At 43.4% G+C, this 13567-nt stretch overlaps 2 protein-coding genes and 1 non-coding gene across 3 annotated transcripts; 2 read left to right on the top strand and 1 right to left on the bottom strand.

The window, feature by feature from the left end:
* The first annotated feature begins 61 nt into the window (after positions 1-61).
* Positions 62-3017, top strand: rpl4 (ribosomal protein L4). The gene is made up of 10 exons (XM_056598073.1): positions 62-170; positions 763-934; positions 1020-1126; positions 1358-1496; positions 1630-1754; positions 1863-1992; positions 2144-2300; positions 2483-2566; positions 2662-2782; positions 2866-3017. Exons 1-10 carry the CDS (start codon positions 168-170, stop codon positions 2950-2952), a joined length of 1125 nt encoding a protein of 374 aa, XP_056454048.1. The 5' UTR covers positions 62-167; the 3' UTR covers positions 2953-3017.
* LOC130389907 (small nucleolar RNA SNORD16) lies at positions 1187-1283 on the top strand. The gene has a single exon (XR_008896686.1). It is a non-coding gene; the product is annotated as a small nucleolar RNA SNORD16 (small nucleolar RNA).
* map2k1 (mitogen-activated protein kinase kinase 1) lies at positions 2865-10650 on the bottom strand. The gene is made up of 12 exons (XM_056598072.1): positions 10627-10650; positions 10389-10487; positions 6326-6536; positions 5650-5796; positions 5378-5455; positions 5198-5249; positions 4909-5033; positions 4188-4395; positions 3946-4010; positions 3794-3852; positions 3537-3582; positions 2865-3459 (listed from the first exon to the last, which is right to left on the bottom strand). Exons 2-12 carry the CDS (start codon positions 10469-10471, stop codon positions 3346-3348), a joined length of 1188 nt encoding a protein of 395 aa, XP_056454047.1. The 5' UTR covers positions 10472-10487; positions 10627-10650; the 3' UTR covers positions 2865-3345.
* Between the last annotated feature and the right edge of the window lie 2917 nt (positions 10651-13567).

The raw sequence follows: 13567 nt of genomic DNA, 5'->3' as shown, positions 1-13567 counted from the left end.
TGTCAAATCAATGGGAATGTTCTTATGGTTCTTGTCGGATCTCGGAAGTGGATACTTTTTTAGCGGAGGCATATATCGTGTGGGTTATTTTCCCTGCTTCCTTTTCACTGTGGCCGCCATAGCGTGTGGAACGTGTAATACCGGCGAGCCGAAAATATTAAAGAAATATGGTGAGAATATACAGTATTGTTGATTGAAAGCGTATATTTATTGTGGCGTATGTTTCTGTTCTTCGTCTGTACGGAGAATGTGTCCCTTTCGCTCTATAAGATATATGTTAGGATGGTTAAGCCTTGAGTAAGGTATGCTATCAAAGCTAGCACAGGAGGCCATTTTGGTTACACGTGTGTTGCCTTCTGCAATGTGAGGGCATCGAAAAGACTAGCCGTTAAGGTGCGTTTATTTGAAATGCTTTAAACGTTCAAAACGTAAGTTAAGTAGAAGTACTCCAGCAAGTTGTCAACCAGTAACCTAAATCCTGTACGAAACGTGGCTCGCTGCGTGTCATGTGTGCATGCTGTTGGGGAAGCAGATACGCGTTATAGCTGACCATTGGGGCGCTGTCCTATGTTAGGCTAACAGCCATTTACGATGAATTAATGTGCTACGGTTTATGTCTCTAAGGTTGGATGTCTGCCCGTTATATTGACTCATGTGTTTCAAATCGGCCTATTTACCGTACATATCTTAAACTACATGTGTGGCCTACTTACTTAAATTGTACAAAATTGTTATCAACATTCAAACTTTCTCAACTCCTAGGCTTGTACCCGTCCCTTGATCTCGGTTTATTCCGAGAAAGGAGAGTCTTCCGGCAAGAATGTTGTCATGCCAGCCGTGTTCAAGGCTCCCATTAGGCCCGATATTGTCAACTTCGTGCATACCAATATGCGCAAGAACAACCGTCAGCCTTATGCAGTCAGCAAACTGGCCGGTAAGTAACCTTTAAACTTATTTTTGCAACAATATTATACTCTATTTTCGACAGTTCAATTTGATTTCCCACTTGTGTTATCCAGGACACCAGACGAGTGCCGAGTCCTGGGGAACAGGAAGAGCTGTGGCCCGTATCCCACGTGTGAGGGGAGGTGGAACGCACCGTTCCGGCCAGGGAGCCTTCGGAAACGTATCCTTTTCACCAGTCTTGTGGTTCATAAGTAACGTGCCACTCTAGTTGTCACACACTTGCTATGATGGTGTAATTTGCGTCCTACACTGTGCCAATGACGGGTGCCTACCGTCTAATATTGGCACAGCTGGCTGACGAAAAACGAGTCTGAGCATAGTATACTGGGTCCATGTTGCTGCATTCCAGTGGGTATATTTCTGCCTTTCATAACCTTGACTGCTCGTGTAGATGTGTCGTGGAGGTCGTATGTTTGCGCCTACCAAGACTTGGCGCCGCTGGCACCGTAGGATCAACATCAACCAGAAGCGCTATGCCATCTGCTCTGCACTGGCCGCATCTGCCCTGCCTGCCCTGGTCATGTCCAAAGGTGAGTTTCCTATGTTGCTCATTGAATTTATTCTGCATAAGGTAATGCAAAGTACAGCCATCCAATTCTGACTGTTAATGTGAAAGCTCAGTTTTTGTGTCTCGAGAATTTACAGACTTTGTAATTCCTTCAGGGCACCGCATCGAGGAGATCCCCGAGGTCCCACTGGTGGTTGACGACAAAGTTGAGGGATACAAGAAGACAAAGGAGGCAGTGCTTCTGTTGAAGAAGCTGAAGGCCTGGAACGACATCAAGAAGGTAAGTCATGACACTTTAGGATGGCTATTACGGTTGCTGGAGGGAAAGCTGGGACCTAGTCGTTTTATTCTGTTTGCTTATTTATTATGGTTCCATCTTTTGCATTAGGTATACGCCTCCCAACGCATGCGTGCTGGTAAGGGTAAGATGAGGAATCGTAGACGTATCCAGCGCAAAGGACCATGCATCATCTACAACCAAGACGCCGGTGTCACCAAAGCCTTCAGAAATATCCCAGGTTTGATTTTGTTGTATAAATTCAAAGTGACAATTTCGCTAGGAAATAAAGAATTGTGGTCGTTGGTTTTGTGGTTGGGCTATTGGACCGTCATTACACTCCTGTCTTTTGTGCTCCAGTCTTTGTTTACAACGTGTCCATTTCTCAACAGGCATCACACTGCAGAACGTTAACAAACTGAACCTCCTGAGGCTCGCCCCCGGTGGCCACGTCGGACGCTTTTGCATCTGGACCGAGAGCGCTTTCCGTAAGCTGGATCAGCTGTATGGCACCGGCCGCAAGACCTCCACCATCAAGATCAACTACAAGTGCGTTGGAATCGGTTCCTCATTAAGTTTCACATTGGTGTTGCAGTGATGATCTTTTACTTCGGTCCGTGTTGTTGAATCAAACTGAGAATAACAGAAGTTCTGAGTGCCTATCACACATTTGTTCTGTTTAATTATGCAAATATTGGATGATATTGCTGAACTTGCTCTATTTGTGTTAGTCTCCCAGTGCACAAGATGACCAACTCAGATTTGAGCAGAATTCTGAAGAGTGAGGAGATCCAGAAGTCCCTGCGTGCACCAAAGTAAGCAATAGAAAAATCTCATAATCCATACCACTTCAGGCATCTGCAATTGAACAAAACTCCTCATACTGTGACCTCATCTTTTGTTTATGCAGCAAGAAGATCAACCGCAGAGTCCTGAAGAAGAATCCTCTGAAGAACCTGAAGATCATGATGAAACTGAACCCCTACGCCAAGACGGCGAGACGCCGTGCCATCCTCCAGCACGACCCCGCCGTAAGTAGCCTGAATCTGACGCTAGTCTGAAGACCAGGCTGGTGAGCGACTCCTTTCTCACTTTGTTTTGCTCATCTTCACAGATCAAGGCCAAGAATCTGAAGCCCAAGAAGAGGCCAGCAAAGAAGACCAAGAAGGTTGCTGCGGCCCCAGCCCCTGCAACTGCATAAGCCCAGGTTCATACAGGCGGTTGGGTGCAATTCGGGTTTACAATAAAAAGGCTCTCGTAAATACATGCTCTGATTCGTGTTTTTAATGACAAGATTTAGGCACACTTGCACAATAATGAGTAGAGGCAAACAGCACATACAAAGCAAAAACAAAACTGAACACTTAGAAAAAATGGCTTTTTAACAGGCTTGCGAATGCAATCCAAGGATTTGGTAAATAATATATTTTCATTTGTCATCTAAATGTTAAACCACAAATATACACTTTTTTTTAATTTAGCTTGTAAAAAAAATCGTATTGGAACGTTGCCCATACAAATGTACTTTGGGGTGTGGAATGAAGGCTTGGCTGTGGTTCCGGTTGAATGTAGTGTGCAGGGGGAAGTTTCCTGGTTACACCCCTGCACTGTGGGTGGGGGTCAAAGGCTGATTCAGGCCAATGGTGTTGCACAACCATCCAGCAAAGTCCACCTCCTCTACTTCAGACTCCTTGATGAAAGGGTGAACCTGGAACGATATGAAGTCATTATGAGTTACGATAGGGGCGGGTTCTCTAAATGTATTGATGCATGGAAAGCACTTGCCATCAATTGTTTCAGGTCTGCTCGTTCTGCTGGATTCTTTATCAGGCTGAAGAGAAAGGCGATGCATCAAAATGAGAAATTGGTCATTGTGTTAGTTACAATGGCCACTAGGTGGTAGGTTTTCCAGCAAATGGGGCTCTACATTGCTATGTAATTTGCAAGGGAGCAGTCAAATATGTACATGGGCAACGACACAGCCAATTTAAACATTCACACATTTATACTTGATGGATAATCAGAAAATCGACAATGCATACCATTTATTCACAAAGTCCTGGAATTCAGGGCCGAATACGCCAGGCAGTTTCGGTGGAGGCTGTGACCAAGAGGTTACAATCAATGAACAAGAAAACACAAGCAGTGAAAATCCTATTTCCAACTAATATGAAATATCGGGCCTTTGGCTCACCTCGTTCACTATGTAGTCGAGCAGCTCAAAAATAGCCATGGGAGGTCTGCTCTCTGGGCCATGTGCTTATGAACAAGAGGAGACACTTGATATTGTGGTGTAATACACAGGGATCATAAAGCTGTTATCGCTACATATCACAGCTTGGTATGAAAAAGTAAAATCTTTTAGCCAATCTAATAATTACCAAAGCTTACATAGCTCTTTACAAGTGAGCTTAGTCACTATCCCCTAATACTCACAGTTCCCTGAGCGTCCAGGAGGCCGTGGCCTGGCAGAGCACTCCCCGGATGGGGCTTCACCCTCCACTGGACAGCCAAAGATCTGCTCCAGCTCCCTGGAGTCAGGAGGTGGGATGGGGAAGCGGCCAATGGCCATCTCCACCAGGGACAACCCCATGCTCCAGATGTCCGACTGGACAGAGTAGTGAGTGCCCTGAAGGCGCTCCGGCTGGGACACACGGTTCACTTCATAGTTCATTACATAGTTAATTGATATTTGTTGCCATTGATGCTACTAACATAACCAACCAGCAAAAAACACGTTCAATTCGTTAGCAGCAGGAAGGGAGACTCAAATCAGATGCATCAACTTATGAACTGATGAAATCACTTAAAAAAAGGTGGTAACTACTAAAAACTAAAACTAAAGAGGACGTCATCACAGCCCTGATTCAAGTGCTGATGTGTCAGGCTTCTCTGGATATGTTAGGCTCAGCCTCCAAACCAAGGTTAAGAAGCCTAAGTGGTAGGCCGTGCTTGGGCTTTCAGGGCACTTCATGGACACCATGAAGCCCACTTTAGGCACTGGACAAAACGTTTTGCAATGTCTAATGAAAGTGGTTGATCATATGATTGTATGTCGAGGTGGCGTCAAGCTGTGGTTACGGAATAAGCGTCAGCGTATGATGAATACATGCGTGCGCACACAGCAGGGGCGAGCCACAGCCATTGGTGAACCCACCGACATGTAAGAGCGAGTGCCCACGAACGAGTTGGCCATGGAGTCGATGAGCTGTCCGCTCACACCGAAGTCACACAGCTTGATCTCCCCCCGGGAGTTCACCAGGATGTTGGAGGGTTTCACATCTGAAGGAGGAAGAAGAAGTGGGGTGAGTCTTCACCATGGAAACAAGCTTCTATAATGGGGCCCTGGTGGATGCGCGAGTGTCGGTTGGCACATTTCCTCACACTAAAACACATAACACACTTTACACCACCCAGGAAAAACATTAATGTTCGGTTTATCTCACCTCTGTGCATAATCTTGTGTTTCTCTCGCAGATAGGACAAACCTTTAATAACCTTGGAAGATAGATATTACATATCAGCAAAAACATGCATAAGGGAGTGTATGATTAATCTTAAAATAAATCATGGTGTACTAGTACTAGTGCTGGGTTTGTTCTAGGGTGGGTGTGAGGGTTACCCACAGCAATGCTGACTTTCCCCAGAAACTGTTCTGGGATTTTGCCCGCTTTCTTCAATGACTGGTCCAGTGAGCCTCCATCCTAACAATCAGAGGAACATCCATTTAACGTAAATTAAAAACATTAAAAACACTTCTTAAATCGTTTTACCTTTCTCTATTAATTGAATGTAACCGTGGTCAAAATAAATACATTCGCTCACACAAACGCATATGGTGAGAGAGTAGGTGCAGAGGCCAACCATATAACAACAACGGTTTCTTATGGAGTCATACCATATTCTCCATACAGATACTAATTTCTCCATCACTGTAGAAGGCCCCGTAGAAGCCCACGATGTAGGGGGAGTTACACTCGTGCAGCACTTGCAGTTCCCGGATGATTTGGTTCCTGATGGCTGGTTTGATCTCGAGGTGGATCAGCTGGACGAAAAGAGGATGAGGAACACACATGGTTCCCAAATGACATCTAGGTTAAATTAACGCTATGATGTGCATCAATTATTTTTCACTTAAACAATCAACAATTTACCCACCAATTCAGCCGAGTATCTCACATAATACTTTTGCACACAACATTTTTTTTTGTTCTCTTTTAAGAATGAATTCTTTAAGAATTTCCGACTCAATTCGCTCTAGTTTCATCAATCCACTCATTTTTACATCAACCAAGTATGCAACCAAAAGAAATGTAAGCTTACGCAATGAGGTAGTCAAACGGTGTGAGTACTGCTTGTATAAACAGGGATACGACCCATTGCATTCCTATCTATGTTTTCATAGGGAAAAACCCACTGCGGAATATTACAGTTACCCAGCCTGGCGGTAGGCTCTTCAAAACCAATACTTGTGTAATATGCAAATTGTTGACGCTTGGACAATCAAAAGCAGTGAGGGACTACACTAAGGCATCAGTGTTGCCATAGCAACGATTTGCCGCGATCATGGTCACCTTGCGAGCCATGATGAGTCCGGAGGGCCTGTGGGAGACCTTGAAGACCACCCCTCCGTTGCCGGCGCCCAGCTCACAGATCTTCTCGAAGTCATCGTCCTTCAGCTCCACCACCTTCTGCTTCTGCGTGAGGAAGGCCTCCAGGCGCTTACGCTGCTGCTCGTCCAACTCCAGCTCCTCCAACTTCTTCTGCAGGGACTCCAAGTTGGTTCTGGGAGAGTGAGTGAGTGAATGAGTGAGTGAGTGAGTGAGTGAGTGAGTGAGTGAGTGAGTGAGTGAGTGAGTGAGTGAGTGAGTGAGTGAGTCAGTGAGTCAGACAGACAGACAGACAGAGAGAGAGAGAGAGAGAGAGAGGGAGACGCACAAATAGAGATGGATACAAGCCATACATGTTTTGACATGAAGATTAAATCTGCTTGCTTACAATCAGCTCTTTTTGGAGTGAGTCTGCCTCTATAATTTTAAGATTAGTAATTCACTGCACACAATACACAACATAACGTATGATAGCTGCAATTATTTCTAATTCATCTTCCAAACGCAGCAAATATTCTGTGTCTGGGTCTGTGTGTGTGTGTGTGTGTGTGTGTGTGTGTGTGTGTGTGTGTGTGTGTGTGTGTGTGTGTGTGTGTGTGTGTGTGTGTGTGTGTGTGTGTGTGTGTGTGTGTGTGTGTGTGTGTGTGTGTAGCCAGTAGTAGCCCCTCTGAGGATCAAAGCCCTCCCCTCACCATCTATCGTGTCAACACAATCATGAGGCCATTTCGTTTAGTAAAGTCCTCAGAAAGCTTCTCTATCCCATTTATCATATTTTTCCTTCTTCTTTATAAACATCCTCCTCAACTACCATTTTGGGGTGGCTAACCAATCCTAAAAAAAACGTAAATATACTGTATCTTAGGCCAACGTCGTCCTGCATGAGAAACACTGGCAGTTTCAAACACAACACGTCACCCAATGCTGACTTATAAATTCACGATTAATTACTAAACAAGGACAAAAACACCATTACTACCATTAACATTCCTATGCTTCTATACTTCCGAAATGGAGGGAGGGATTGCGATCTGAATCACGACTTACAAGCCCTATGGGCCTTTATCACGGTGATTTACTAGTAGTGGTGAACACAGGTGTAACTCATGAATGGGCATTGGTAGCTCTAGAGCAGGGGTCACCAACACGGTGCCCGCGGGCACCAGGGCGCCCGCAAGGACCACATGAGGCGCCCGCAGGCCTGTTCTAAACATAGCACAACTCATCCTGGAACAACTCTCTCCCACCTTTTTTAAGTCATTGCTGATAATTATTGTGAGAAATCATTAACATGCTCAGTTTCTTCACATAGATGAGTATCATTAATCAATATTAATAATATATAACTAAAGGCAAACCGAGCAAATTTGTTATTTCAGAAGAGTGTATCAAACTTGGTGCCCTTCGTATGACTCAGTACCCATGAAGTAGCTCTCAGGTTCAAAAAGGTTGGTGACCCCTGCTCTAGGGGGACCCTCCAGTCATGCGCCCCCTATCATCAGACGGCTAACAGAGTCCAATCGAGCACACTCTGCAAGGTGTGCTTTGCTGAATTGGTTCTGCTCGATATTGCATGTAGTAACACACAACGGTTTGAGATATCTGAATATACCCCAAGGGGGAGCACCAGAAAATAGTGAAACCATAACGCAAAACTACATTTTATTATCCTTGCATGCAATAAATCGTTAAATCTATGAGTGAGTGATTCCTGACAGAATGTCCACTGGCGCCTACAGACCCTTTATTAACTGAATTAGCTCTTTACTAGTTACACCTCTGTGAGAAGGCCAATACTGTTGGACACAGGGTAGGAGAATACATTTTCTTTTGTGAATACTGCATCCACTTCCCCAAGCACTTACACCTACTACCTACAAAGGGAAGGAGAATATGGCTTTCCGTAGTCAAACTTCATCTACCGGTATGTATTTACGATTTAGTCCTCTTTGTACGTTGTTAAATTATTTGGATCTTCTCATATTGTTGAGAATAGCATTTTCAGATTACTATTATGTAAACAGGCTTATCCCCTGCATTTAGCTTGTATTTTGTCTCGCCTTTTGTGACTGAAAGACGTCCCTTTCCTTTGGAATGAATACAAATGTCTTCATCGGCATACTGCTAACCAGAGGCTCAATCAAATCAAGTGCTGCTTATCATGCAATTATTAGTAGTTCTGCACTCGATCACGACGCAACGGGCCGAGGGCGCTGCGGGTCTGTCCCTGGCTCCCCCACACACCGCCGCGCTCACAGGGTTAAGGGCCTTTATGCCTGAAAGCGGACCGGCATCACCATGGATACGGCCTGCAGAGTCTGACAGGGGGGATGGGGGATGAGTAGTGTGAGTGAGTGTGTATAGAGGAGGCGTGTGTGCGTGGGTGTTTGTGGACTCGGGCTAGTGGTGGTGAGGAGCGAACTGTAGTAAACGCTCCACCCAGTGTGATGGAGGCCGATACAAAGCAGAGCCCACACACAGCACACACCTCCCTCTGTATCGCTGCCAAGTATAAGAGGACGGCTCGGTCCTTAAGTGTCCTTAAGTGATTCACCCCCCCCCCCCCCACTCCATCTGGGCTTTAAACACAGTTTTACAGCTCCTGATCAGAGATATCTCAGCAATCCCATAACTTTCCTGGTCTGAGCCACAGAAATCACAGATTTCCTCCCACCCTAGATCACAGTTAATTAATAACACTGACTGCTGTGGTGTCGAAGCAGTGATGGACATTTATTCCTTCATCATTTCGTCCAGCTGTCATTCCTCAGGTGGAAGATTTTCCAACAGTCATGGTTTAGTTAAGAACAACAACGGTCGGCCGCAGAAGACAGGGTGAGGCAGACATGGGTGGAATGTGGATGTCAAAACAAATTAGATCCCTAATAGGTAAATGAGGTAACCTTGGTCAAAGAGCACTAATGCAACAATGGAGAATTGACTGTGATTGGCCTTTGTGCAAAAATACTATACTATCGACCACAGCCTTTATTCTAAAACGTCAATATAAAAAAGGTATGTTCTCGAATATAAAACAAGGCAAGGAAAATGCAAAGTACGGTCCAGTACAAGAAACTTTGCATCACTGAGTTAGATAAAGTATGTGCTTATAGGTGTTTTATGTTGTTAACTGTATGCTATTTGTGTTGTGTTGTGTGTATTGTGCTGCTGTCTTGGCCCGGTTTCTCTTTTACAACAGATCATCTCAATGAGAGCTGGTAAAATAATGGTACAATTATAACAGGAAGGGTTTTCTGAAAAGCGCTCTCCACGAGACAGACTCCCACAGCCCTGAATAATCTTCAGTGTTCCTCGAGCTGACAAGCCTCTGCTTGGTCTGCCGCAGCCTTGCTTAGCAACACATTAGGAATGCCACCTCCTCTCTAACTTACATTAGGCACAGCTAAGTACTGCGTGAAGTCGTTAGAATCAGGGCCCAGTGCACTGTAACACATGTATACTATTGAGTGCTACCAATCCAGAGTATTCGAGGAATGTCCAATACAATAAACATAGGTGATAGAACTGTGAAAGTTATAAATGTATAAATTGCATTGCAGTAGGCCTAACCCATTTTTAGTCTAGGAGTGTTAAAGTATTGCAAAAAATGCCTAATAATCAAATTGAATTCATAATTTCCACACAAGGCTTTTTGCAAACGAATTGAATGGTGAGTGGCTTTCTTGTAGGCTAGTACAGTCAGAACATGGAGCTTTAAGAAGACACATTTGTTGCAATGCAAATGATGCTGACGACCTGATGCTATCTGTTATGTACATTCAGACCTCTGCAGCAGCAATTGAGCCATTGACCTCGCCCGTTGTTTCTATTGGAGGCTACTTTATTTACGCAGCAGGCTCATTTCCTTGTTATAAAACGATGATAAAGTTATCCTTGTTCAAATTTTGCGTTCTGGAGCCACGGCGTACACATTCAAAAGCGTACACTGTGTGACAGACGGGCAAGGAGAAGGTACATTAAATAATATGTAATGATTAAGAGTTGGTCTAGATATAATAATTCCACTCACTCTGAAGCTCCGATGCCGTTAATGGTCTTCCCATCAGGAATCGGGTTAAGTTGGATAGGCTCAGGCTTCCTTCTTTTTTGCATCTCGAAGACAAATAGACTAAGGAATAGATTCACAGGCGTGAGCTATCGCGTTATAGGTCGGTGTCAAATAGGGATGATATCAAACAGAAAAGGCTAGATAACTAGAAATGGATGAGATAGTATTGAAATGGTGTCATGTGTAAGCATAATCTCACAAGTATTTCTGACTGCCTACATGATGGGAGGATGCGAACGATTTTCTGCGTTGTACGTCACTCAAATATTTACCTTCATCTTCCGGACAGCATGGCTTATGCCTGGCAAAGCGCGACCCCTACTGGTGACTGGAGGTATCACCACCAATCCAAGAACATGTAAGAAAACCACACATTTTTTCGTCACGGAGGTTGTAGCTCGTGCGTTAGTGCAAGCTCCTCCAGTACCCAGGTTGTCAGTTCGACTCCTCATGTCACCCTAGTAGGCCTACTGTTTGTGGTCCCTTGTCCTGCAGGGTGAGAATGTGCGCTGCATTGCCAGTGGGACCACGTAGAATAATTAATTGATTCTCACCGACAAGATGCAGTAAGTTCTTCTGTTTCAGTGTGCGATAGAATCATACAATTTATGTAAGCATCCTTGTCTTTTAAAATAGGCCTTGTACATTAAATAAACAAACGCATTTTCATATCCTGCTCATTATTTTAAAATGTACAATTAATTCGGAAACATCACATCTGGAAGTAATGAACATTTAATCTATGAACCGAGGGACCCACTATTTATTTAACAAGTATCTTAAAATAAAAAAATAATAATTTCATCATGGAGGGATTACATGTACTGATTCAAGCTTGGCTCATACTGTCACTTGAGAAATCACAGTAGCTATTGCAATACAATTTTAATAGCCCAGTAGCCTATATTTCTAGTTTAGGTTACCTTCATCGTTTGAGTTTTACAAATCTTCCCGGGAGATGAGGTCTACAGGTCAAACTGGCCTACTTTAGAAGTTCTGACTGACTGGAAAAGTTGTAACTGTAAAATTCGTTTTTGCAGAAATTCATCCATACACTGTATTTATACAAATTATTCTGTTATAGCAATTAACATAATTATCTCCCTATACTAGTTAATATAGGTTATATAGAGGGTTACAGGAATAGCCTATAATGCTCTTTCAATTTATTCAGTTCTATTCTAATACGTCGAGTTTAAAGTTCATGGATGGGTTAAAAGCATGATCGTGTGTGTGTGTGTGTGTGTGTGTGTGTGTGTGTGTGTGTGTGTGTGTGTGTGTGTGTGTGTGTGTGTGTGTGTGTGTGTGTGTGTGTGTGTGTGTGTGTGTGTGTGTGTGTGTGTGTGTGTGTGTGTGTGTGTGTGTGCGTCTGTCTGTCTGTCTGTCTGTCTGTCTGTCTGTCTGTCTGTCTGTCCTTTGCAACAGTAAAAGGGTCTGTCTGATCTTTGCAACAGTGAAAGGGTTGCTGGCGCACAACATCAGCACCGTCCGTGACGTCACAGGAGTTTAAAGTGGGCCGCGTTCCGTCCAGCGTGAGGCAGACGGCAGGGAGAAGGCAGCAGGGAAACAGCCGGTGCGTTCCGGAACTCTTTTTCACCTTTCTATTGCTTATTTCAGTTCAATTTTTAAAAAGATTGGTTGTAATCATAATTGACTCCACTACCGAGGCTTTTTAAAAACCACGCGATATATATTTTTTAAACTTGCTATTTATATAAAGTCTCCAAAAGGTGAGTTGACATTTACGAAACAAAATCAAACTAAACAATGTTGAGCTTTGTTATGCTGGTGATGTTGCTCTTTGGTCCCCACTCGGTTGAAAAGCTCCCAAGGATGTGCTTCATCGAATCATCGATGTGCGTTTCATTTTCCCGTTCCACTGGACCCCAGTAAGATCCGTGGCATGGGTCCCAGTAGAAATGGTCGGTAATGCATGGCTCTTTAATAGCCGATTTAAAAAAGTGTTCTTTCTGATTAATTGAGAAATTGACGTCTGTATTCAAGCTGATCTGTTAAACTGCTCTGCCAAAGCAAGAAATGCGCATTTTACAAATATATAGTCCAGCAATGTTTACGTCTAACATGTTCGGTGTTTTCTTTACGCAGTAATACACAGCTTGGTGCTCACGCTAGAAGGATTGGACGAATAATGTCATGAGACGGTGGGGAGCTTCTTAATTAGGACGCTGTCTGCAGAGACCCCTTTAATGTGCAGGCTACTGTTATGTTATATTCTATTATTTTTGTGGAAGTTAATAGTGACACAATTTATCTAACAATTCTAACATCAGTGTTGGCCATTGCATCCTTCGTTGACGTGAAGTTGTGCGTGTTATCAATGCGCAATACTATTGATCCAGTGATTGGGACATTGGGTGTCTTGTGCGCAAACAGAGGAATTCAAAGTCACTGTTGGAGACGGTTGTCGACATCTAAAGATTAAATTGAGGATGCAGATAACATGCAATTTGCTATGTTATTTCCAGACCACTAGGTGACAATAGAGTGCCGGGTTTTGACATGATCTCTGTATATCTGAAATTGTCTATGGACAGACAAACCTCGACTCACGTGGGAAAAAAAGGACATCATTTTCAGAATATTGTGTTTAGGTTTATTCATCAACATTTTAGCCCCAATCACTGTTCATATTGGCCCTTACCCCTCATCCTCACACAAAGGCGGATCGTGGGATCCTCAAAGCTACTGGGTCGTTTTGGGGAGAACATTACATGGGCGTCTCACATAAGAGGGATTTTTTATGAAGTAATTTATCATTACTGCAATTTGTCACACTAAAGTAATGCTGACCCGAAGGCAAACCTCTTAGTATAATGAAACTCTTTGCTGTTTCATTTAGTTTATTAATAAAGTGAATATTGTAGGCCTGGTCCCACTAAGATCTGGATTCCTTACTTAATAGACATAACATTTTTGTGCATCTATATTATGATGTACTTTATCTTTTTAAAATGTGTATTAATAATCCATTAACCATGGTGTTTGCAGTTTACACTACAAAATATTAATATTTTCTACATTTAGAAAATTTAAATTAGGCTATAACATAGACTATAGATTTACAGATTTACACCTTTCTCAATCTTACCAACACAGCCTACCGGTAAAGGCCCACTGTC

This window comes from Gadus chalcogrammus, chromosome 9, assembly GCF_026213295.1.
Source record: "Gadus chalcogrammus isolate NIFS_2021 chromosome 9, NIFS_Gcha_1.0, whole genome shotgun sequence".
Classification (NCBI taxonomy): domain Eukaryota; kingdom Metazoa; phylum Chordata; class Actinopteri; order Gadiformes; family Gadidae; genus Gadus; species Gadus chalcogrammus.
Note: the sequence above shows the minus strand (reverse complement) of the source record. Positions and strands in the feature narration are given on the sequence as shown.